This window comes from Squalius cephalus, assembly GCF_949319135.1.
Source record: "Squalius cephalus genome assembly, chromosome: 8".
Classification (NCBI taxonomy): Eukaryota; Metazoa; Chordata; class Actinopteri; order Cypriniformes; family Leuciscidae; genus Squalius; species Squalius cephalus.
The window spans coordinates 32,990,975-33,014,594 of record NC_137129.1 but is presented as its reverse complement, the minus strand read 5'-3'; the positions used below and the strand labels follow the sequence as shown (position 1 = coordinate 33,014,594).

General features: G+C 35.1%; 1 protein-coding gene across 4 annotated transcripts; it reads left to right on the top strand.

Annotated features, from left to right (window-relative positions):
* The first annotated feature begins 2,431 nt into the window (after positions 1-2,431).
* LOC307163498 (uncharacterized protein) lies at positions 2,432-22,883 on the top strand. 4 transcript variants are annotated; one of them, XM_079879547.1, is made up of 8 exons: positions 2,432-2,475; positions 13,523-13,562; positions 17,194-17,239; positions 17,425-20,483; positions 20,721-20,787; positions 21,065-21,136; positions 21,459-21,525; positions 21,616-22,882. In XM_079879547.1, the coding sequence occupies exon 8, from the start codon at positions 21,679-21,681 to the stop codon at positions 22,441-22,443; it is 765 nt and encodes a 254-aa protein (XP_079735673.1). In that variant the 5' UTR covers positions 2,432-2,475; positions 13,523-13,562; positions 17,194-17,239; positions 17,425-20,483; positions 20,721-20,787; positions 21,065-21,136; positions 21,459-21,525; positions 21,616-21,678; the 3' UTR covers positions 22,444-22,882. The 4 variants fall into 4 exon arrangements, with proteins under 4 accessions (XP_079735673.1, XP_079735674.1, XP_079735675.1 ...); XM_079879548.1 differs by having other exon boundaries at positions 17,194-20,303; positions 20,390-20,483; XM_079879549.1 differs by having other exon boundaries at positions 17,194-20,483; positions 21,619-22,882.
* The last annotated feature ends 737 nt before the right edge of the window (positions 22,884-23,620 follow it).

Genomic DNA, 23,620 nt, shown 5'->3' with positions numbered 1-23,620 from the left:
AGGCTTGAATGATATAATGCTGGATTATAAAAATAATTTTGACTGTACTAGCGCCCATTTATCTTCGCTTCTCTCTGGTCTTGGGGGGAAAAAAGCATCAGATTTTAAACGGATCAGCAAAAAAATCTGTGATCATAGCAAACCATGTGTTGAACCAGTGAAACCAATATATGTTTGAAATATTCCACATAGCAATACAGAGAGTGCGCATATACTCTGTCCTCTTCACAGTATTAATGCTGAACTTGAATGACTGTTGATTTACAGAGTCCAGAATCATAGTCTAATGCACTGCTGCTTTTAAAATCAAAGTATAGTAAGAGAATATTTTTATTCATGTACGTCTGGTTGAATTGATGAACACTTAGCATGGCATTCTTACCACTGGTTTGATATCTATAAGCTATACAACACAGTTGCTTTGTTTATACCTAATGACTGTTGCTGTTTATGTATGTACTTATATAAAAAAGAGAAAACCAGAATTACAATATGTAGGGTTTTTTTTCCTTTGAAATAAACAAAAGTGCTGAAAGAAATTGGATTTTTTATCTTCCACGTCACCACTTAAATACAAGCGCATGAGTCATTGTGAAAACTTTATTGTGTTTCACTGGTTCTCACTGCTAGCTCAGAGGAACTCTATATATGGTATGTTCACGTATCTAAATGAAGTGAAAAGCAGCAGAGGCAGGAAACACCTCTGTAAAGGTGTGGCCAGAAATGTTTGTGCTGAGCAGACAAAGGAAAAGACTGGGTGAGTGCGTAACAGAATTGTGAAGTCGGAAGATTTTTAAAGATAAAGATAAAACTAAGTTTATTGCGCCGTGGAGGATGCATTGTCAATATTTATATCAGGCATTGGCCTCCTTATACTGAGTTTGTTGTATATTTATAGGATGAATTCTACAAGTGTTCACTCTTAATGTTATGCTTCATCTATCATGTTAATATTTTGCATTTTTTTTTTTTTTTTTTTTCATTACTAAAATTCAGCATTAAATGCACCTTTCTTGCATGAGAACTATTGCGTGGGAATATTTTTCTGCATCTATGTGTAACATATTTTACAGAATAATGTAAATGACAAATCCATTTTATCTGTGGTATACATCTATACTATTAATCTTTATGTCATATTAATATATAGTAATCATGAACCTTTGACAGGTCTTATCAAAATACAGATCTCACTTTTCTTGTTTATTTTCTCTATAGACAGACTTAACAACAAACCCTGTCGGTGGGTTCACTGTCGACCCACAATTGGCTGCAATGACAACGTCCCAAAAACACAGACGTTTCTGTGCTGAGCCAATGGGGGATAAACTTGTATATGAGCTTCCCGGAATTGGTCCTGTGCTGGGCGGACGACTGCAGAACAGGGGTATAATAAGAGCACGAGACGTCCTGGGGCGATTCCTGGTCTTGAACAAGGATGAGTGGAAATTTAAGAACTGGCTTAGAGACTCATGTGGGGCAAATGCAAAGCAGCAGAGGGAGTGTTATAACTGTATGAGGGAATGGACGAGTAATAATTTGTAAAGAATTATTTTAATTAACAGATTTGTCAAATAGAGTATAAATAACATATACCCGACTTAGTTTCCGTTCACATTTATAGTGTCATTGTATGAGTATACCATCAGTTTATAATATATATAATGTTTTCTAGGGAATTATGTTCAGTGATATGGAAATAAACAATATGTGTTTGTCACTTTTTGTAATGTCTCATCCACGCCTTCATCCGTCCCAGTAATAAAATGTCTTTGAATTATCTTATTTTAGTGGCTAAACAGCTATTTTTGATTTAGTAATTGCTATAGTTGATACCTGACAGATCCCCATAGAAGACAATGGTAAAAATCTGAAATGTGTTACTTGTAACAATAGAATAGTTAGTCACTATCAAAATAAATACTATATCTAATGAATAAGTAATATCTATTTAATAGGTAGGCCTATACTTGATATCATTTTGAAGATGCAGCACTGGGCCGATCAGGACATTAATATCTAATTACTGAGTACCTTAAGAACTAGGATCTAATGGATAAGTACTATATCTTTTAAAAAGGTATAGTAGGCCTATACAAAGAATAAGCACTAATGAATAAGTCAGATGGAACAGTCAGGGATATCAAGGATAAAAATTACTAGTAGCATGAAAATAGATACGTCTTAAGGGTTAAATGTTAAAACGGCTTGCCATAGTTTGTGAAGTTTCGTTTCTCGAGAAATGGAAACTTAAGCCTCACATTGGAATTCTAAAGCAAATGCCGTTTTCATATGTCCTATAAAATTTCTTGGCTTGTCAAATCAAATTAAATCAAGGTGTGATATAAAACGCATAATTCATTCTGCAATACAGTTTTAGATTTGGCTATACGGCATGTACATCTATGACAGTAAAGATGTTAAGAGGCGGGGCTTCCCTCTCACTTCCTCAGAATAGGCACAGACGATGAACAGGTAAGTCCTACAAAACTACTGGCTTTATTAACTAAATATTATTTGGAATCAAAAGATCTTTTTTTTTTTTTTTTTTTTTTTTAACTCTTAAAGAGATGTGTTTTAGAGTTGAAAAGCATTGTAAAATAGATGTGCTAAGGAATTTAATGTTTTAACCAAATACTTATAGCCTATTGCAACTTGTCTCTAAAAGGGAATTTATAGGAGGTCAAAGAACTTTTTTTTTGGACAAATTACGCACTCTGAAAGTTTCAGTTAGGGGTCATTCCTACAGTTTGGTGGATTTTGGATTAAGCAGATTTGTTGATTTTTTTTTTTTTTTTTTTTCTTGTTTTTTAATCAGTTAGAAGATGGATATTTAGGATGAATTTTAACAGATACGCTATATAAAATCTATTTTAAAATAAATAATCAAACAGTCACACGTTCAGTAGGCTATTGATACAAAAGGGTGGACATCAGATTCCAAAAATTACATGGGTGCGTGCAGATAGGAAGTTCAGGATAAGGTGACCTATAGTGGCAGATGTTAAGAAACTCCTTCACATGGTCCTCAATACTTCTAACACCCTGGGAAATAAAAATAGTCCCTTACAGCTTCTTGGTGCAACAATAATTGCTGCGATTTCCATTTTCTTGAGGTCTGGTGTTCTGTCACGTTATGGGTCCGAAGATAAAGACGGTTGACGAGGAAGGTCAAAATAATAGTTTAGTTGGGACGGGTAGTTTGACACCCAGTTTTGACACACGACTTGAGTTTTCGACACACTATAGCATACCTGGGGGGGGGGGGGGGGGGGGGGGTTCAGTTCAATGCGGTTTCATGTCATCTATACATTACACACATCGCCAAATCATAGAAAAAATCAGTTAAGACAGTTGTATTCATCTTAACAATACACAACAAATCAATATAGGCTACAGAAAAACAGATTTCTAAAATAAGGTATCAGGCCACAAATCTGTGAGTTTCCAAAACTGAACAGGTGATGTTGTGTAATATTCAGTTACTGTAAGAAACTGCTCCAGCGGGTGGAGTTTACTGGTACTGAATATTACACATCACGAGCCTACTCCATTAACTGGAACAGGTTTTCAATGGAACTGAATATTACATCCAAATATTGTTACGTAATCAATCCGCATATTGTTGTGTAGGCTAACTTCATCTATTGGAATAGCCTATTTCACAATTTTTCACAGGAACTGAATATTACAAACAATATTGCTAAAGAACGCTTTACAAAACAACGATTGCGAAAGCGTGCACGGATTATTAACCCATTTGTGCCCAAATTTTTCTGAATGGTTTCATGCATATAATCCTGTTAATAGTGTCCTATGTGAACATGTTCTGCATTTATTTTCCCCAGGTTTTTTTTTTTCTTTCTTGAAAATCATATTTGAATGTGCGGCAACTATAGTTGCCAGTGGGCAAATATGTTGTATGCACCCCTTCAATGTAAAATATGAATAGGAGGAGAACATTTGGCATTTATCTCAAAATTAGTGCTTTCAACAGATCAATCTTTATTCATAAACAAATTTATTATGTATAAAAGTCGAAGAACATTTGATGCAGACCCCAAAAAAACTGCATCTAGCTTATAATCTTTTGAATATGAAAACACAACAAACAACAAATCCATTTGCCTTAACCATTGTGCGCTGTTCAGGGTCTTTTTGACCCACATTTCTGACTTTCATTCATGGGGATAACATGGATAATTTGACATGGTTAAGTGTTTTTAAAAGATTTTTGCCCATCTTTTGGAAAATGCTGTTCTAAAAGTAACAATTTATCACTTTAACCAGTAGATGGCTGCAGAGCACCACTATTTGCTATTTGCTTTTTGACTAACTGAAAGACATCTTTTCACAAGTTTTTCCAGTTGTAGGCTACTCATATCTACATATAATGAAATCACAATTATAATAAAAAAAGTTACTTTTTGTCAAAGTTTAGGCACTTTTTGTACTGAGAAAAAAAAATCTGTTTTTCAGTAGTGTTATATTATGATAAGAATCAAATGAATTTGGATCAATGGACAAAATTCATCCTCAAAATCAGAAACAACACAGAACACACAGACAGAAATGAAGTGGCACACTTTAAATTTGTAGAATTATATGAAAAACAGATGTTTGAAATAAATGATAAACTCTAAAAACTCCAACTTTTCTCTTTGTAACATCCTGATCAGGTTTGATTCTAATCATAATGGAACATTATTGAAAAACTGACTTTTTCAGTACAAAAACTGCCAAACTTTGACAAAAAGTAACTTTTATTGTTATAATTGTGATTTCATTATATGTAGATATGAATCTAACCGGAAAAACTTGTGAAAAGATGTCTTTTAGTATGAAACTTTTAGTACTTTTAGAGCTCTGCAGCCATCTACTGGTTAAAGTGATTTATTTATTTTTTTACTTTTAAAACTGCATTTTCCAAGATTTGGCCAAAAATCTTACACTAAACCATGTCAAATTATCCATGTTATCCCCATGAATGAAAGTTAGAAATGTGGGTATTTTATAAGGCACATTTTGTATTTTTTTTTTTTTTTTTTTTTTTACATTTTGTGGAGTAAAAATGTCCAAATGTAGAGTAAAAACATTAATAAACTGAGTAAAATTACATTTGTTTAAAATATATATATTGTTACAAAATAACATTTTGTTGCCTGGGGTCTCTCAGACCCCAAACAGCCTGACTGTAAACCGCAAATGAACAGCGCACAAGGGTTAAAGTTGTGGAACATAGTACAGAACAAAGTGCAGCCATAACAGGGCATTGTGTATCAAAAAGGTAAATGAAAATAAATAAATACAAATAAATAGAATGAAGAAAAAAATATATCTATATAGAGATGTCCTTTAAAGGGTTAAGTTATGTTTATGCACTAAACAAGACCAATAAACTTGATTTATTAACCTATTAACACAGTATACCCCATTTTCCCATGATATATGTACTTACAAGGCATTTGCCCACCGGCAACTATAGTTGCCGCTTGGACTTTTGACTAAGTATACAAAAAAATATATATCTCTTGTAAGATTTGTTTTGTTTGGCTGATTCTAGAGACCTTCATGATTATGTAGATATATATATGTCAACAAAAAATACTTATTAGTAACATGAAAATGACCTTTCTTTGGGAGGGTTTGCCTTCGCTCTGCTTCCTGGAAATAGGGGTAGGAAGTTGACAGCCTCATGTGACAGGGAGGAAGTGAATACCTTTTTTTTTTTCTTGAAATCCTTTATTTGGTTGTTTGCTTGCATTTCATTGAGAAATAAAACATGGACAACATCTAGAAAAATATTTACAAAAGGAAAATGACAACTATGTACTGCGGCAACTATAGTTGCCGGTAAATGGGTTAATTTGTTCACTGTTACCGTTGTACGTAGTTTTTTTTTTCTTTTCTTTTTTCTGTAGGCCTATAGTTCTATTTTGTTAATAAATTTTGCATTCTATTTTGGCTTTCTCGGGTGTCCCTATTTTTGTTGTGTCCCTTTTGAGCCACGTACAGGGCGAAACGGGTACGGATTGAAAAACCAAAGCAACTGTACGGTTTACAAATCTGAGCACAGCTGAGACTTTTTCTCTGGTAGCCTACTTTTGGCGTAGGATATTTATTTCCGTCAAGGTCAGACTGAGTTGTCAAATATATTCCCAGGAGTGATGCGCTTTCCGCTTTTAAAGTTTTAGAAAATAAGTAGCCTATATGGCTTGAATGGTTTAAAAGCATTAGCAAGAATAAAAGCGCATCATATAATGTAACGCCCTGCAGCCAAAGGATGACAGACAAAAACGGATGCTGCGTTAAATATTTACTAAACACGGAGTCTTTTCCCATATAGCCTACCAGTAGCCTAATGCTTATTCAACTTCCCGCGTCTACTAACGTTACCTGCGCAGATATCGACGGCACAACTGGGTTGTAGGTTGCCAGGTTGAGCTCACAAATGGGTTGAAATTTGTATGATGTGTTGATTGCGCGAGATGGGTTTTATACAAGATCTGGCAACTGGACAACCATGGAATAATATATTTATGTGATTATTCATATAACGACGTTTGCTAACGGGAGTTTCACGGGAGAAATAACAAAACGGGAGGGGGACGGGAGATGGGTGTGAAATACGGGAGACTCCCGGGGAAAACGGGAGTGTTGACAGGTATGCACTATAGTGCTTCGAAGGCAGGTGTGGAAATACAAAGCGAGTCGATTGCGCTGTCCCATACCCGCTATCCAGTTAGTGCAAATTATATCGGTCATGCCTATATCAAAAATCATCTGGCCCAGATCTGGCCCAGACACTTCGTAAGTTCTGGGCCAGATCCGCGCAACGGACTCGGGCCGGTGTCTTTTGGCACAACGGGCCAATACTGGCACGGATCCGTTTTTTTCTCATCTGGACCAGAACTGGGCCAGCTCCGGATTCCTTTATGGCGATTTGGCCCGTGTGTGGGCCAGATCTGGTCCAGCTCTGTTCTGGATCTGGTCCAGCTCTGTTCTGGATCTGGTCCAGAATCATGCCGGATCCGGGCCAGCTCATTTTGTTGACAGTACACAAACACACTCGCTCGCTCGCTTTAAGTAGTATACATATCTAGAATTTCATGAATCTTCTCATTTACATGATCTAATATCTTATGGTCTTATGCCACTGATATTTTTTCTGTTTTTAACACAAAATGCTTAGGCAATAAAAAGTTGAATTACTGTACTTTTTTACACTAAAATACCACCTGATAATCTAGTGTCAGCACTAACTCACAGCCACTACTTCACAGTAAACATGCATTCAAAGAAAAACATTTTTGGACAGTAAATTTGACATATTCAAGGGCTTTATGTTTTGATCCATTTTTTATTTATTAAGCATATTAAAACAAATTCACAAAACAATGCAAAACAGTGCCACTGAGCATCTTTTCTTTTTATTTTGATAATTTTTGCACAAGTACTCAAAGTTTATATAAAACACTTAAGTCTCTACTTGCCGTTAATGGGATAGTTCACACAAAAATGTAAATTCTGTAATTAATTACTCACTTTCATGTCGTTCCCGTAAGACTTTCATTCATCTTCTGAACACAAATTAATTTAGATCTTTTTAATGAAATCTGAGATTTCTTTCCCTCCATTGACAGCTACGCAACTACAAGTTGAACAGTAAAGAAGATTTTTAGCTGAAAATGTGGTCCTTGATGATTCGTGTAATGCAAGTCAATAGCTAGTCAGTTTGAGAGTCAAAAAAACATTACAGGCAAAACAAAATTAATACCTGTGGCTCCTGACGATTCATCGAGGTCGTATGAAGCAAAACAATTGGTCTGTAAAAGAAACTGAACATTATTTACAACATTATTACCTGTAATCTAGAGCCTCTGCAAACAGTCCTGTGTCACGGCAGTCTTGTTTCGCATGTAATATGTTTGTTTTTTTACTCTCAAAGTGACAGTAGCCATTGAATTGCATTATATGAATCACCAAAGAGCACAGTTTCAGCTAAAAATCTTCTTTACTGTTTAACTGAAAAACAGTCACCTATATCTTGGATGGCTTGAAGGTGAATAAATTAAGAGCAAATTTTCATTTTTCAGTGAACTTTCCCTTTAAAATAGTGACACAATCTCAGAACTTTTCTCAATATTTGAAAGAATGTTTTTGAATGGGTATTCATGTTGTGTAGTGACATAAGCCTCATGAATGTATTATTTATCCCAAGAAATGTGGCATTGATCAAAGAGGCAGTGAAAAGCTGCAAAGAAAAAACATACAAAAAATAATGGTAACACTTTACAATAAGTTTCATTAGTTAATGTATTAACTAACATGAACTAACAATGAGCCAGACATTTGTTACAGTATTTATTCATGTTTGTTAATGTTAGTTAATAAAAATCCAGCTGTTCTTTGTTTGTTCATGTTAGTTCACAGCGCATTAACTAATGCTAACAAATCACCTTTGATTTTAATGTATTCGTAAATGTTGAAATTAATATTAACTAAGATGAATAAATGCTGAAGAAGTGCAGTTCATTCTTAGTTCATGTTAACTAAGGTAGTTAACTAATGTTAACCAATGAACCTTATTGTAAAGTGTTACCAAAATAATTTTATAGAATGAACTGTAAACACATCAAAAACCAATCAGGTCGGAAAGCCATGGTATTACAAACCACTTCATATGTGCCGTTTAATTCCCATGAGGCATCTGAAAAAAAAAAAAAAAAAAAGACCAAGAAGATTTTAGATATTCATGTAATTGTCACACTAAATAAAGAATCTGACGGCTGTTCTGTTCTGTGCTGTTCTTCTTATATCTGAAATTTACCTCAGTTAAGGCCTCTTTGGCTCTTGAACGTTCCTTCCAGCCGCCATCACGGGTCAAAGGTTAAATCAACGGATGCCGCAATAACCTATTCCGCTATCTGCTGCACTGGTAGAAGACTGGTTTTTCCTGACAGCTCCTGTTGAGAAAAAAATATGTGCAAAAAACATCAACCTCCAACTAATAAGCTTCTGAGTCCTGATTTATAGTTCTTCTATGTAGATCAGAAAAGGGATAAACTGGTAGGCCTATATCAATTACTTAAACATTAATTTAAACTGATCAGAATCAGATATCACATGATCCTTCAGAATTCATTCTAATATGCTGATTTGGAACTCAGGTAACATTTCTTGTTATTATTATCAATGCTGGAAACGGTTGTGCTGCTTAACATTTTTGTGGAAATGGTGATAATTTTTTCATGATTCTTTGATAAATAGAAAGTTCAAGTTGAACAGCATGTATTTGCATTGATTAAATTAAGATTATTAAAGCATTTGCTAAATATAAATTATTTTGTAACATTTTAAATGTCATTGACTGTTAATTTAGATCGATTTAATACATCCTTGGTTAATAAAAGTATTAATCTTACAACAGATGTTTGAATGGTATAGTTGTTTCCACAAAAAATATGAAGCAGTACAACTGTTTTCAACATTTATAATAATCATAAATGTTTCTTGAGCATCAAATCATCATATTAGAGTGATTTCTGAAGGATCATGTGACACCGAAGACTGAAAAATTATAGCTTTGATCACAGGAATAAATTAGCCTATATTTTACTATAGAATGTAATAATATTTCACAATATTACTGTATTTTTGATTAAATAACCACAGTCTTGGTGAGCAGAAGAGAACAGCATCATTAGTTGACAAACTAAAAATTAACTGCACTTCTACATAATTTATTAATATTTTTTAATGTTAATTTCTACATATACTAATGCATTATTAAAATAAAATGTTGTAGGCTGTTTGTTAACCTTAGTTAATGCACTGTGAAGTAACATGACCAAACAATGAACAACTGTATTTATATTAACTAACATTAACAAATACATTAACAAATGTATTGTTCATGGTTAGTTAATTGTAATTAATATTAACTAATGTTAACAAATGAAACCTTATTATAAAGCGATGGTCTGCGGGAGGCCTTAGCTAGTTTAAGCTAACGCTAGCCTATCACTTCCGCAGTTAAAACTTTAACAACAGTGAAAATAAATTAAAGCAGTTAAAATTCGTCAATTACATATAATTACAACCCTCTGGGTCGTCTTCGTGTTAGCATATGCCCTCTGAAAACATAAATAAGAGTTAGGCTATAGCAAACATTACGATTCAATGCCGATCTAAGGAGCAATAAAAACTCCAAAACTTAAGTTTAAAATTTAAGCTAACAAGTACACAATATAATCATTAAGAAATTAATTAATTAATTAATTAATAATACAGTTTGCCCATGTGTGACTTACCTTGGCGGTGAAGTGTTTAAAGGGGGGGTGAAATGCTATTTCATGCATACTGAGTTTTTTACACTGTTAAAGAGTTGGATTCCCATGCTAAACATGGACAAAGTTTCAAAAATTAAATTGTACGTTTGAAGGAGTATTTCTGTGCCAAAAATTGTCCTTCCGGTTTGTCACAAGTTTCGTAAAGTTTTTTTCGAGTATGGGTCTGTGTGACGTCAGATGGGGCGGAATTTCCTTATATGGTCCTAAGGGCACTTCTGCCGGAAAACCGCCGGCGCGCGCGCACTCGTAGACCAGAGCAAGAGAGTGAAAGCAGTACCTCATCAAAGCGCTCTGCTCGGCTTTTGGAAGTCGGTGTAACCAAAAAAGTGTGTTTTTGGTTGCCAGGGCAAGACAACCCTGCACAGACTCCCAAAGAACCCAGCGTTAAGGAACCAGTGGATGGAGTTTGTTTTTTCAGAGCATCATCAACGGAGTTGCGTAAGACTGTTTGTTCCCTGCATTTCAACGATGATTGTTTTATAAACAAAGCCCAGATCGACGGATTTGCAGATCGTCTAATGCTTAAGGATCGAGCAGTCACAATGATAAAGGTTCGCGGTCGTGCGTTGGAACCGGGCGGTGAGTAAAACTGCTTCAAATGCCTCTGTGTGTTGTTAGCTCGGCGCGTTAGCACAGCTTTAGCTCCGCCCACACGGCCCGCCTTCAGCCGCTCGGTTTTTTCCGGAAAGACTCGGTACAGCCTATCTTTCTTTTATATAATAAAACTAAAGACTTTTTTGGAGATATGAAAGATGCAATACTACTCTATAGGTACTCAAGATTAACAGGAGATTGAGTGAAAATGAGCATTTCACCCCCCCTTTGAGGTAGGATAGCCTACCGATTACCGACTGTGGCAGCCTCTTCTAAACTCCAGAAAAAATGTTTCGCGCGCTCGTTTCCACGGATACGGCCCGAATCTGTTTTGCGACTGTTGTTCCCGCCCACTGAAACCGGGCCCGGGCTGGATCCGTTTTAGAGCAGTGAAACAGAGGTGACTGTGACGCGGATTTGCCGGTTTGAAGACGGATCCGGCTCGCAGTCACCTGCTGTCTGTAACTTTTTTTAACATGGTGTATTAAATAAAAATATGTAATTGCATTTCTTTTTGTCCATTTGTGTTTTTTTAATATGTGCATGTTGCATGTTTGTGTTGTTTTGTAAGGATCACACAAAAATGGTGCAATTAAAAATCACATATAGGCCTAATTTATTGGCGTATTAAACATTCTACACTGAAAATATGTAGGGCCTACGTTATACATTTTAACGTAACCCAATTATGTGGAACCTGTTGACATAAAAAAGTTAATTAAAGCCAACATATCATTGTGTGTGTGTGTGTGTGTGTGTGTGTGTGTGTGTGTGTGTGTGTGTGTGTGTGTGTGTGAAATTACACAAGTCTAATGCGAGTAAAAATGAAGAACAGAAAGTATTTACTGTCATTGTGCAAAATACAATGAAATTTGGAAACTCTATCGCTGCACACACACGTGGCGCCATTGCTAATGACATACAAATAAAACTTACAATGACATCGCAATGAACAAAACAACTGAATTACACAGTTGGTGTAGGAATTTTGATTGACCACCAGATGGCGAAGTAGAGCACCGTGACTTCGAAGTACCAACGCACTGCAGTTTGTTGTAAAAGCCTCACTGATTCAGAAGCCTCGCTCGGTACCCTAAGTTTGGTTTATTTAAACAAAGATTACTCAGGTAAACCACACAGGTAAAACACAACAAAACAGTGTGTCTACTCACAAGCAACACCACATGATGAACTGAAGGAAATTAAGAGCTTATATACACAAGATAACGAACAGAAAACAAACTGTGATCTAATTAATGAATAACCATGGTAACAAACTAGTGGCAGGAAACAAAGAAACACTAAAAAATGGAAAATTAACTAGATAACTAAAAGGCAGGCAAAACATAAACTGAATCGGCATGAAATGAAATCTTTAATCTTTTCTTCCCTATTGTGACGTATAGACGGTATATCCGTTTATGCCATGCTGGAAAACAAAGTATTCGAATTAACGCACATAGAACTTGCGCTTGATCTACTCTTTGCAATGATTACGATTGATATTTGCTTGGTGCAATGCCGAAAAGTTGCTGTGTATGGCAAGCCATCTTTACATGTAATCCCTAAAACCTACTAGTATCTATTTCCATGCTGCTAGTAGGCTACTTGGTTTTTTTTTTAGCTTCTAGTATCTATTCCATTAGGTAACTTAGTGCTTATTCATTAGGTAGCCTACTAGTACTTATTCCTATGGTACTACCTATTTATTAGGTAGTACTTATTCGTTATGTACTAGTGCTTATTAATTAGGTAGCCTAGTGTCTTTTTAAAAGATACTTATTCATTAGATACTAGTACTTAATCATTATTCATTCATATACCTATTCATTAGATCATACTAGTACTCATTAGTACTCATTTTAGTTCACATTCATTACATAATAGTACTTATTTACAGAAACTGGTACTTGTTCATTAAATGGATAGTTCATGATTAGATGCTATAGGCTAGTACTTATTTATATAGTGACTAGAAACTCTTCGTTTGTTACTAACACATTTAAAAAATTTGCCATTGATTTCTATGGGGATCTGTCATTCAGATATCAACCATTCAGTTCTGACTAGTATGTATTCCAATGACTATCGTATGAAAATGTATATATAAATAAGTAATAGTATCTAATGAATGAGTACCAGTATCTAATGATTAAGTGCATGGAAAACTGTGTGGCATGAAAGTTGATTAACATTCAAAGTATGCAGTGTTTCAATTATAAACTGGAATGACCTTCTACATTTCAAATGTCACATTTTCAGAGATTGTATATTCATAGAATAGTATGTGTAAAATATCTAAAGAAAACAATAACTGTTACTCTGACTGTAAATTTTATCACTGTGACATGTATAATATTACCATTAATATGTATTCAAAAAGAAAATAATTTCTTGTCTTTAGTGATAATTGTCAATGATACATTTTTATGCTTCTGACTATTACATGACATTTACAGCAGTAAAAGATGCAATCATTAATAATACATTTAAACAGTGGTGATGTACAAAATGTGAACTATTTGCAAATAAAATCATAGAAGATGTTCTGACATCAATCTGACATCTTTTCACAGATACAGTAAAGAAAGATCTTCACACATGCCAGAAAAAATGGTAATTTTTTTAACAAATTAATTTTTTATAGTTTTCATATAACATGCTAATGATCTGACTTGTATAATGATGTGATAATGCATTATGCAGTGTTTCAGTTTTTATTTCTTAGTGATTAATTATAGAGAAAAACATTAATAAATAATTTTAAACATTCTTAGTAATCCATCAGACAGATATGTGCATTGAGTTTTAATGTAATGTAACAAATATTTCAAAGACACATCAGAAATCCATCAAAATTGAACAATAAAAGTAGTAACAGTGCTTGATATGAATTCTATTAAAGGAAATCCAGTTTTTAATGTTGTTTATATGTCTATGTGTTTTTATTTATTTATATACAGTATTTATGCTATAAGACAAACCATGTGCAAATTGATCAGTCAGTTGCTGAGTATTTTCTCTTTAACCGTACCAAAGACAGTCTCAAAAATGTAGTTTGGAACCGCCCCATTTTCTACCATCACAAACATGTAACCAATCCCGTCAACATGCTGAGTGGAGGCGGAGACTTATACTCCACATATTGAATGAAAGCAAGGGTGTAGTTACATTCAAGCTATTTTAAGGCATAAAAAAAGAATTTTCCCAGGAAAAACAACATTTAATTATGTCATTTTGATGATCAAAGATGAGTTTTAAGATGTAAAATAATTGATTGCAGCCTGCAGGGTGACTTTAAGACATGAAAATTTTGTACTCAGAAAATTTTGTACATTTTAAAGATAAATTCATTAATCTGGTGCACTTTGAGTCACTCGAATCTGTTGTTAAAAATAAATAATAATCCACCCGCCAACCACCCATATTCTTTCTCATCACATTACAATTATTCAATTAAGCATGATAATATGGTAACATATCACACTGAAGTAGGCTGATTTAAAATGAACATTTATTTAAATTAAAAGTTCTTCTTTTGGCAAAATTACATTTCCTTTATAGCCTAAACAGAGGCTTTACTCCCTTTAAACTTAAATTGTCAATGTTTCATTTTTGAAAACACTCTTATCAGAATAATTTTTTTGTACCTTTATAAAGGGCATTTTTCCCCTAATTTTATTTAATGTATGCTCTAAATTTCATTTCAAATTCTTACATTTTATCAATACATTCAATTAAAATAATAAGACACTAGGCTGTTACCAATCAAATTAAATAATTTACATTGAAAAATTATAACTGTATTAAATGAGATTATGAGATTGTTTTAAATATTTTTTTGAATATACAAATAAGGAATGTTGAAAAGAATGATACTTTATGAAACTAAACCGCCAGTAGGAGGCGGCAGGCGGCCGTCTTAATGAGCGAGTCATTGAGTCATTAATTTAAACGATTCGTTCAAACGGCTGATTTATTCAGAATGAGGCGGTTTAATAATGGGTAATTGAATCTTTGACTCGAGCGATTAGTTCAAAACGCTGAATCATTCAGTAATGAATCATAGATGAGTGTTGCTGTGAGATGCGCTATGGTTCTGTTGTTTGGAACTATTTTCGCTGCTGAAACAGAACAAAAACAGTCATTGCGTCTAAAAATGTAAGTAACTTAATTTTAACTATTTGTTTATTGAACTGTTATGAAATCAATATCTCGGTTTCAATCGTGATGGCATTCAGGAAAACAGCACTCTGGTCCTGTGTAGCCTATATTATTGTTTCTTATAATTAATATGTTATAAATAACTGCGCGAACCTCAACAGCGCAACTTTGTTACCGTCCGTACATTAGGTAAGTTACCATGATGGGAGTTCCGTGTCTTTATTACACTCAACACATTATAATGATTTATCTGTCTTCCACCCTCGATTGAATGGAATGTTGTTATTACTTGGCCCGCTCGACCCGCGGATTATGATCAGTGGTGTAGTGGTAAAAAAAGAGGTGGGTAAACTATAAATTCTGGTGGACCACGACGTGGTCACCCGGTAAGGTGGGCCACTGCCTACCGGTGTATGTGTATCCTGATGACATCGCTATTGGCTATCATTTGATGGTTCTACCAAGGGTATCACTGGTTGTTCCCTCATCATAGGTCACACAATCACTATTCAATTCATATATTAATCTAAGTTCTTGTTAAAGAGACTCAAAAAGGATTAATATGGTTGAAATCTATAAAGTTTACTAAATGACAAAACAGAGAAAACAAAAATATTTAAGAGAGATCGAGAGGGAGGCTTATATCCATGCACTTGTGCATAATTTATTATTATTATTATTATTATTATTATTATTTTATTTTTTATTTCAAGCAAATAGTGTGACAACAGAAAAAAATATGCATAATAATAAGAATAATAATAGTAAGAAATTATTTAATAATAATTAATGATTAGGGACTTGGGATTATTTTCATAGTAGATTAATCTGTTGAATACTTCCTCGATTAATTGATTAGTTGTTTGGTCCTATGTCAGAAAAATGTGGATGAGTGTTTCACTGTAGAGGGAAAAGTCTTTAAAGGGATAGTTCACCCAAAAATGAAAATTCTGTCATCATTTATTCTCCCTCAAGTTGTTCCAAAGCTGTATGATTTCCTGTCTTCTGCTAAACACAAAAGAAGATATTTTAAAGAAGGTTGGTAATTAAACAGTTGCTGGTCCCCATTGACATCCATAGTATTTTTTTTTCCTACTATGGAAGTCAATGGGGTCTATCAGTAGTTTGGTTACTGACTTTCTTCAAAATTTCTTCTTTTGTGTTCAGCAGAAGAAAGAAAGTCATACAGGTTTGGAACAACTTGAGGGAGAGTAAATGATGACAGAATTTTCATTTTTGGGTGAACTATCCCTTTAACCTGGTGCAGGCTTGATTCCCTCTGAATCTCTTGTACAGTTGGGTTTGCTCCCTACATTAAACCAGCTGCCTGTAATGAATAAAAAAATAAAAATAATAATTAAAAAAAACTTTTTTTGCATCGTTTTAATGATTTCCTGTTGCGGCTGCGATCAAGTTTCATTATCGCGCATCTTGTTTAGTAACTTCACGAGCGTGTGTTTTCTGCTACGTGTGTGCGCCGTTCTCTTTGTTTCGTGTGTGTGTGTGTGTGTGTGTGTGTGTGTGTCGGCGCGCTGCGCTCTCTGCTCAATGTTCTGCTCCGTGTTTGCGCTGCGCGTTCTGCTCTGTCGTTAACGGCCCAAATGCTCGAATCATGTACCGATCGGCGATCACGCACTGGAAAAGCTAAGTCCGCTCAAATAACGTGAAATTTAGAGGTGGATAAACGCAATGTAGAGGTGGATAAACGCACTTTGGAGGTGGGCAAACGCTATTTCCGAATTTTGGGAGGTGCGTAAACGGCGTTTACGTGCGTTTAGCCTCCACTACATCCCTGATTATGATCCGTGCAGCACTATCGGCAAACTATACGGTTTGAGAATGGACACAAGCGGGAACCGCAACAGAACCGTCACGGTGGAAAAAGTGTATATGAGCACGTGACTGTCTGTCCGAGTTTTGTCGAGAGGCGGATCGAAATTTGACGGAGGCGGCCGCCTCATAATTGTCTATGCAGGAAAAACCCTGAGCAAATGCTTTGTAAAAATGGAAGAGTTTCTTTTGCCTTTTCTGTTCTTTGCAAATGAAATTTAACTTCATTCCATCTTGAATTAATCCTTTGCAGGAATCACAAAGAAGCAAGAAAATGAGGGTGCCCATCAATGATGAAGGTATAGAGCAAGGAGTGCAGAACCACAACTGAATTAATATCACCATCATCAATGCTCTGTACCAAAAAAGATTCACACAGTTATTGGCAGTTTAACAAAAGCTACTCTATAGCTAAAAAAGACCAGAGTCTTCTAGTATAGCACTATAATATATTCAACTTGCATTATGTGTTTCTGTTAATCAGAAAAAACACAATTGGATGAGATGTGCCATCATCCAAATCTCCACTGTCAAAACCAGTGTTGCTCCAAGGATGGAAACAAGAGCAACAAACGTGCAATGGGTTTGTTTTGTCTTGTCAAATGTTTAAATGCTATCTTTGTACTATATGTTTTATACTATGTAACTGTTTCAAGGGTGGTTCCACAATTGCTCTCTAGAAATGCTGGGTTGAACATCCAATTTATTACACTTTAGATCAAAAGATGGGCTACTTAAATCTAACCCTATTCATTTCTTTACTGGTATAATATTAAAGTGTGTGATGTAAAACTTTAATTGTATTATACCATTAATATTTTTGAAATATTGAAAAAAATAATATAATGAATATATTGTAAAATATATATTTTAAGATCCATTCACAATTTATGCATTTTTCAAACCCCAAATAACCCAGTATTGCCAATGGGTTAATGAAAGAAACCAAGCATTTTCTAGAGAGTTTTGTTTCTTTTTGTGAAGTCTGGTTGGATGGAGATGGTGTATTTCTGGCTGCTGAATTTAAAACAAAAGTGATCATACTAACAATAATACTTATTGATTTGACATCATGTAAGCATATATACTAGTAATGTAGTAATGTGAACAAATGTTCTCGGAAACATTAGGTTTTTGCGGCCAGATGTACAGTACATAGCGCCTACAGAGAGTCATCATTCTTTAAGAAAAAAAAAATCAATTATTCTATTTACAGCACAGGATTGAAATGTAAATAAGTATCAATTAATTCATACAAAAATTCAAATGAAGATAGATCATGGAAATAAAAAAAAAAGAGATTGAAATGCAAACTGAAATGGCTTGATAAGTATTCAACCCACTCCTCCCATAAGTGAACACAACACCTGACATCTCAAAGTTGCATTACATCCACCAGAAAGCTCATGTGAGAACATAGTCAAGGCTCCTGCTTTTGAAAACTCGACAGCTGAGGTTGCTAACTGGAAAACTGTTCTGGAGGTCACCGACAGCTTTGAAGAACTACAAAATATACAAAATCCGGCTACAATGTCTGAGGAAAACAAAAAGCATTCTAAGCAATCTTGCTGCCACGTTGTCTTGGAGGAGGCAGGGCTATAACTCATCCCTTCTCAGGATCTCGTGATGAACTCTGGCCTTTTTTAGGCCTTTACGACCGCGCTGACGAATAACATGCTGCCAGTGCCAGCAATACGACCAATGATGATGATGCGCTCCGATCCCCAACAGTTTGCTAAGGAACATTTGCCAAGCTAAATGAGGAATACAGTGATGGACAAACCAAACTGTCACCAAGGTGTTGATACTTATCAAGCCATGTTAAGATGTAGTCAGTGCTTGAAGTGGGATTTATGCGGTACTGGCTATGCGGTGCCAGAAATGATTCTTGCTAAGCGTATACACTCTTCTGTCCGTTGATTGACACTGAACCTGCAGGTTCACTGGCGTGCATGACATGCGAGCGCGGAAACGTTAGGTCACTTTTCACTTCAAGCACTAAATGTATGGATATGAAAAGGGTGGTACTCTCTGGAGGTAATCTGTTCAAACTGTAATAATTCTTTCTTTGGCGCCAATAATTCAAATGGAACCACCTTTTAAACTATAAATGAATAAAAAACTACAACAAATGACCAGAGTACATTTTTTAAAAAATAAAATAAAAAAGCATTTTTTCCTTGGATACACGAACTGCAGCAGACGTGTCGGTTACGCACGAAAAGCAGTCCAAAGGCGGGGCTTCGCAAGGGAAGGCGACTGCAAAAATGTAAGTGCAACCTTCGGTGCGATTTTACTCGTATTAGGAGACCAAGGACAATACACAGTAGCCCATGCTGCCATATAATTTTGGTGAATGAAGATGGACTCACCAGTCAAAAAAAACAAAACAATAAAAAGCCACATCATCTTAGAAGATTTCAAACATCTCTGAAATAAGGCCATTATTCGTTATTTGAGAGCAAGAGGAGTGAGATGTGTATTTGGAATGAGAACCTTAACCAGAAATCACGAATATTGGAGAATCTCTAGCAACTTGCAGGCAACGTAATGAAAAATGAATACCCATCAGTATGCTTTATACTGGAGGACACGCACCTTCTCATCCCCGGCTTTGGTAGGCAAGAACAAGTTCACTATTTGGTCAAATGGACTAGGACTAAGTTGGACTAAGACTAAAAGGACTAGATGATTGCTTTCTGAAAAAGCAAAGCTTAGCCAACCCTGTGCCAACACATTATCAAGGACAAGAACTGCAAGCAATTTGATCCCCACTTTAATATCGCTGAATGTATTGTATGGTGTGGAATCTGACTGTCTCAAAGGGATGCTTTACTTGGCAACAACATCCAAAAATGTATCCAACATGTATGGCAGCATGTATCCAAAAGCTTCTATCCAAAATGATTTGGGATACTTCTGTTTTGAAGAGAAGGAACTGATGCCTTTTAAAAGTGTGTTAATGGTGCATCTCATGATTCAGTTTCTTTGAGAAAATGTTCTGCTTCAGCTCTTCTTCCTTCATGGATCCCTCATCATTAAAACTGGACCACATTGCAGCATGGGCTCTGAACAGTTTCTCTCTATGTTCTTGTTGTCGTTCTCAAGAACATGCAACAAAGACTCGTCGAGGAACACATGTACGCAAAGGTCCACATCGCCTTCAGTGTTCTGCATATTGAACAAAAAAGACCAAACAGAGAAGACCATTTCCAGGTAAGAATAATGTGCGATTGTGATAGATTCCTTTTTTTAGTTTAGATCTTCAGTTACCGTCATTCATTATTCAGCATCAGCAAAGCAGTGAAGACCTCTTCTGAAAATGCAGTCCCAGTTGAAAACTCCTCTTCCAAAAGCCTGGAGGTAAGTAACATTTAGTTATGGAACTATAGTTTGATGATGATGATAACAAAAAATACTCATTTAGTCTTTTTGACATCAAACATCAGGGCTGTGATTCAGAGGAAGCATGTTTTCCTGAGATCAACCTGAGTGCTGGGCCTTCATCTGAGGAGGATGACACAACCCAACAGAACAAAAGAGGTCCATTGTTATTCATATGTTACTAAATGTTTCATGGCATTATATGAGGATACATATAAGTTATATTCAGCACTCTGTCAAAGCATGTGTAATATTTGACAAGTACCTTTGGATGAATGCTTGCTAAATGATAAAGGCAACTGCATTGCTATCATGGACTGGACAAAAATATGAACTTGCAGGCTACATTTGACACAATAGAGAATTTGAATAACTTCTTCCTTGCCTGTTAAACAGATGTTCACAAGATCACATCGCTGTCTCATAAAGAGGAGCCATGTTTGTCATCTCTCAAGTCACCAAAGTAGGTTCTTTTACTCCCTCAGTTTGATCATATAGTAATCATTTACATAATTCTATGAAGTTTAAAGTATAATTTCTCTTGGAGGTTTATATTTCAAACTCAAACATTATTGTACCTCAGTTTAGTTTTACTGTAATGAATTTGCCAAGGCAGTTATATGGTAGTTGTCCACATGTTTGTATGTTTATAATGTAAATGCATAGCAGATGTATGTTGTAACCTATATGATATTGTTGTCTGCTTCTACAAACTGAACTTTTTTTTTTTTTACAACCAGGAGACCTTTATTTAACAGTCCACCTAAAGACAAAACTTTCATTGCGGGAACTGGCAAAAGGAAAAGAAAAGGGTAGGCTAAATCAAAGTTTCTCAACACTTTTATTTGGGATTGACACTTGCTTTCCTTTCACAAAAAAGGTAAAAAAAATAAATAAAATAAAAATCTTTAAAATACCATATAATCTGTTACCCAGATACAAAAAAAGAAAATCAACATTCAAAATGATTTACTCATCATACATAACATATAATCTCGTAATAGATATTGACTCTTATAATTATTTTTTGATTATCACTAAATATGTTATTTAGTCATTACTGTTCAAGATTATTCTAATGTTGTATTTGCCATGTATGAGGCTACTACACAACCTAGTGTTTGTACATTTTAGTGACAGTCAGCCTGAGGACTACGAAGAACCTGAGATAGTCCCATGTTTGGAGGAAAGTGGGAACAATGTAAGTTAGACCTGTTGTGCAATTATCATTTAAATATCAATATCAATACTGACTGTGCAAACTCATGTTTTATTTTTTTTTATTTTCTAGCAGTCTAATCGTGAGCGGAGTGAAAGCAGGCCACAAGTCGTTCTGTCATTCGAGCAAGAGGTTATGAACGAGAAGAAGTTTTTGAATGACACCCCTGATACATTTGATCAAAAATCAGATGATCAAAACTCCACTGCAAAAATACCTGACCAACCATTTGAAGTGCGTACGTCCTGGGAAGGGTGTGCGGTTCCGAAAATTAAAAACATCGCTGACAGGAGCACCGAAGTCTTAGACTTAAACGATAACAACGGCGCGCCCATCCGGATAATCAATTTTTTCCACTATGCCAAAATAATACTTTTTCTACTTGAATCTTGGTATAAACAGGAAAAGCATGATATCAACTTATCAGTTGGTAGATTCACAATTCGGTTGCAAGCAAGCGATCTGTACTGTTGTCCAGTCCAAAATGATGAGAAAGATGACAGAAATCTTAATTATGCAACAATGAAAACATCAAAACAGTTCAATAAAAAGTATTCTGAGACAGTTTGGAATTACATGGTGGGGAACCATGACAAAGTTAAATCTTATGTACAGACCCCTCAGGATGCAACTGCAATATGTGCCATTTTGTTCTCAGAAGTGATTAGATATCCTGACATGTTTTTCCACAACATCTTAATGATGGTGCTTTATAAATCATGGACTGAGTTTTGTGACTATCATCCCATGGTAACAGGAGGATCATGGAAAAATCAGGGGAAAAAAAGAGTCAAGTCCAAGGTTGAAGAAAGAAAAGATAAAAACATTAAGTTTTGTGCTGATAAGATAAGGGATCAGGGAAGAAGAGACACTCTATTCCAAGTTACCACCACAGTTTGAAGAAGCACCTTGGAGAACACACTCATGCTAAATGTGCTTATACCATGGTCTGGGTGAATACTCGATTCTGATTGGCTGCAGGGTGTCCATTAAAAAGTGATAGAGGACACCTAGTAAATAAACCGTCAGGCGTAACCAGGGAAACCAAGTTATTGTTTGTAAAAACTTTAGATTTCAATTGTAAAACTAATTAAAATATAAACTAATGTTTTAAAAATGTGTTATTTGGCAAGTGACCATGGTATAAGCGGGTTAATGCCCTTCGAGGTGTCCATTGTCAGGTATTAATGGACTCCGCTGCGCGTCAGATGGTCCACGCCTCGCCGTCGTCCATTAATACCTGACAATGGACACCTCGAAGGGCATTAACCCTTACATATAAGCCAATGATAATGTCAAAATGTAAATATAAATTTGGGGGCTCTTTAAGGGTTTTAGGGTATGGGAGCTGAACACGCAGCAACCCTCACCCAAAGAGGGCCCCCCAATTTATACTTTTCATAATGTTTATTTATTTATAATATTTATATGTATATATTTTTATAACTGTATATTAAACATGTTTTATAACTTTAATAAAAAATATTTATTTATCTTGTAATTGTCATTTTGTCATTTAATGGTCAATAAAATGTATTAAATGGTTGGGGTGATAACAATTTGATATGAAAAAATAATAAAAACATAACAGTATGATTTCAATAACAGTAAGACAATAAAATTAAACAATCTGTATTATAAGAAGTATTCATTAGACATTTGTTATCGGCAAATGTAAATATTGTGCCATCATTAAAGAGTCCAAAGGCTCAATTTAATGAAGTCTGCATATAAACTTTGGTTATCAGCTCCTTCCTTAACTCATGTGCTTACAGTTCTTACCATGGAGAAAGTCAGTTTATGGGGACTAATAACATAATGTGATTTTTTTATAATTTGATGTTGTATGCTAACACGTGAACACACAACCCATGAATGCATATGCTTGCTTTTGGTAAGAAAGTCACCTCCATTAATGGGTATTTGACATGAAATACTTTTGGAAAGAAAACATACACTGTTGTAAATACAATCAGAATTCAGTTTTTGTATATCAAAATTTCACATTTACTTCAGAGTGTTACTTGGCAATTCTTTGTTAATGTATTTCTGAGTGAAAATTGTTTCTAGACCATTT

Bases quoted from the DNA above. Each gene is read 5' to 3' on its own strand.
- LOC307163498 (XM_079879550.1), top strand. From the start codon at position 21,679: ATGAACGAGAAGAAGTTTTTGAATGACACCCCTGATACATTTGATCAA.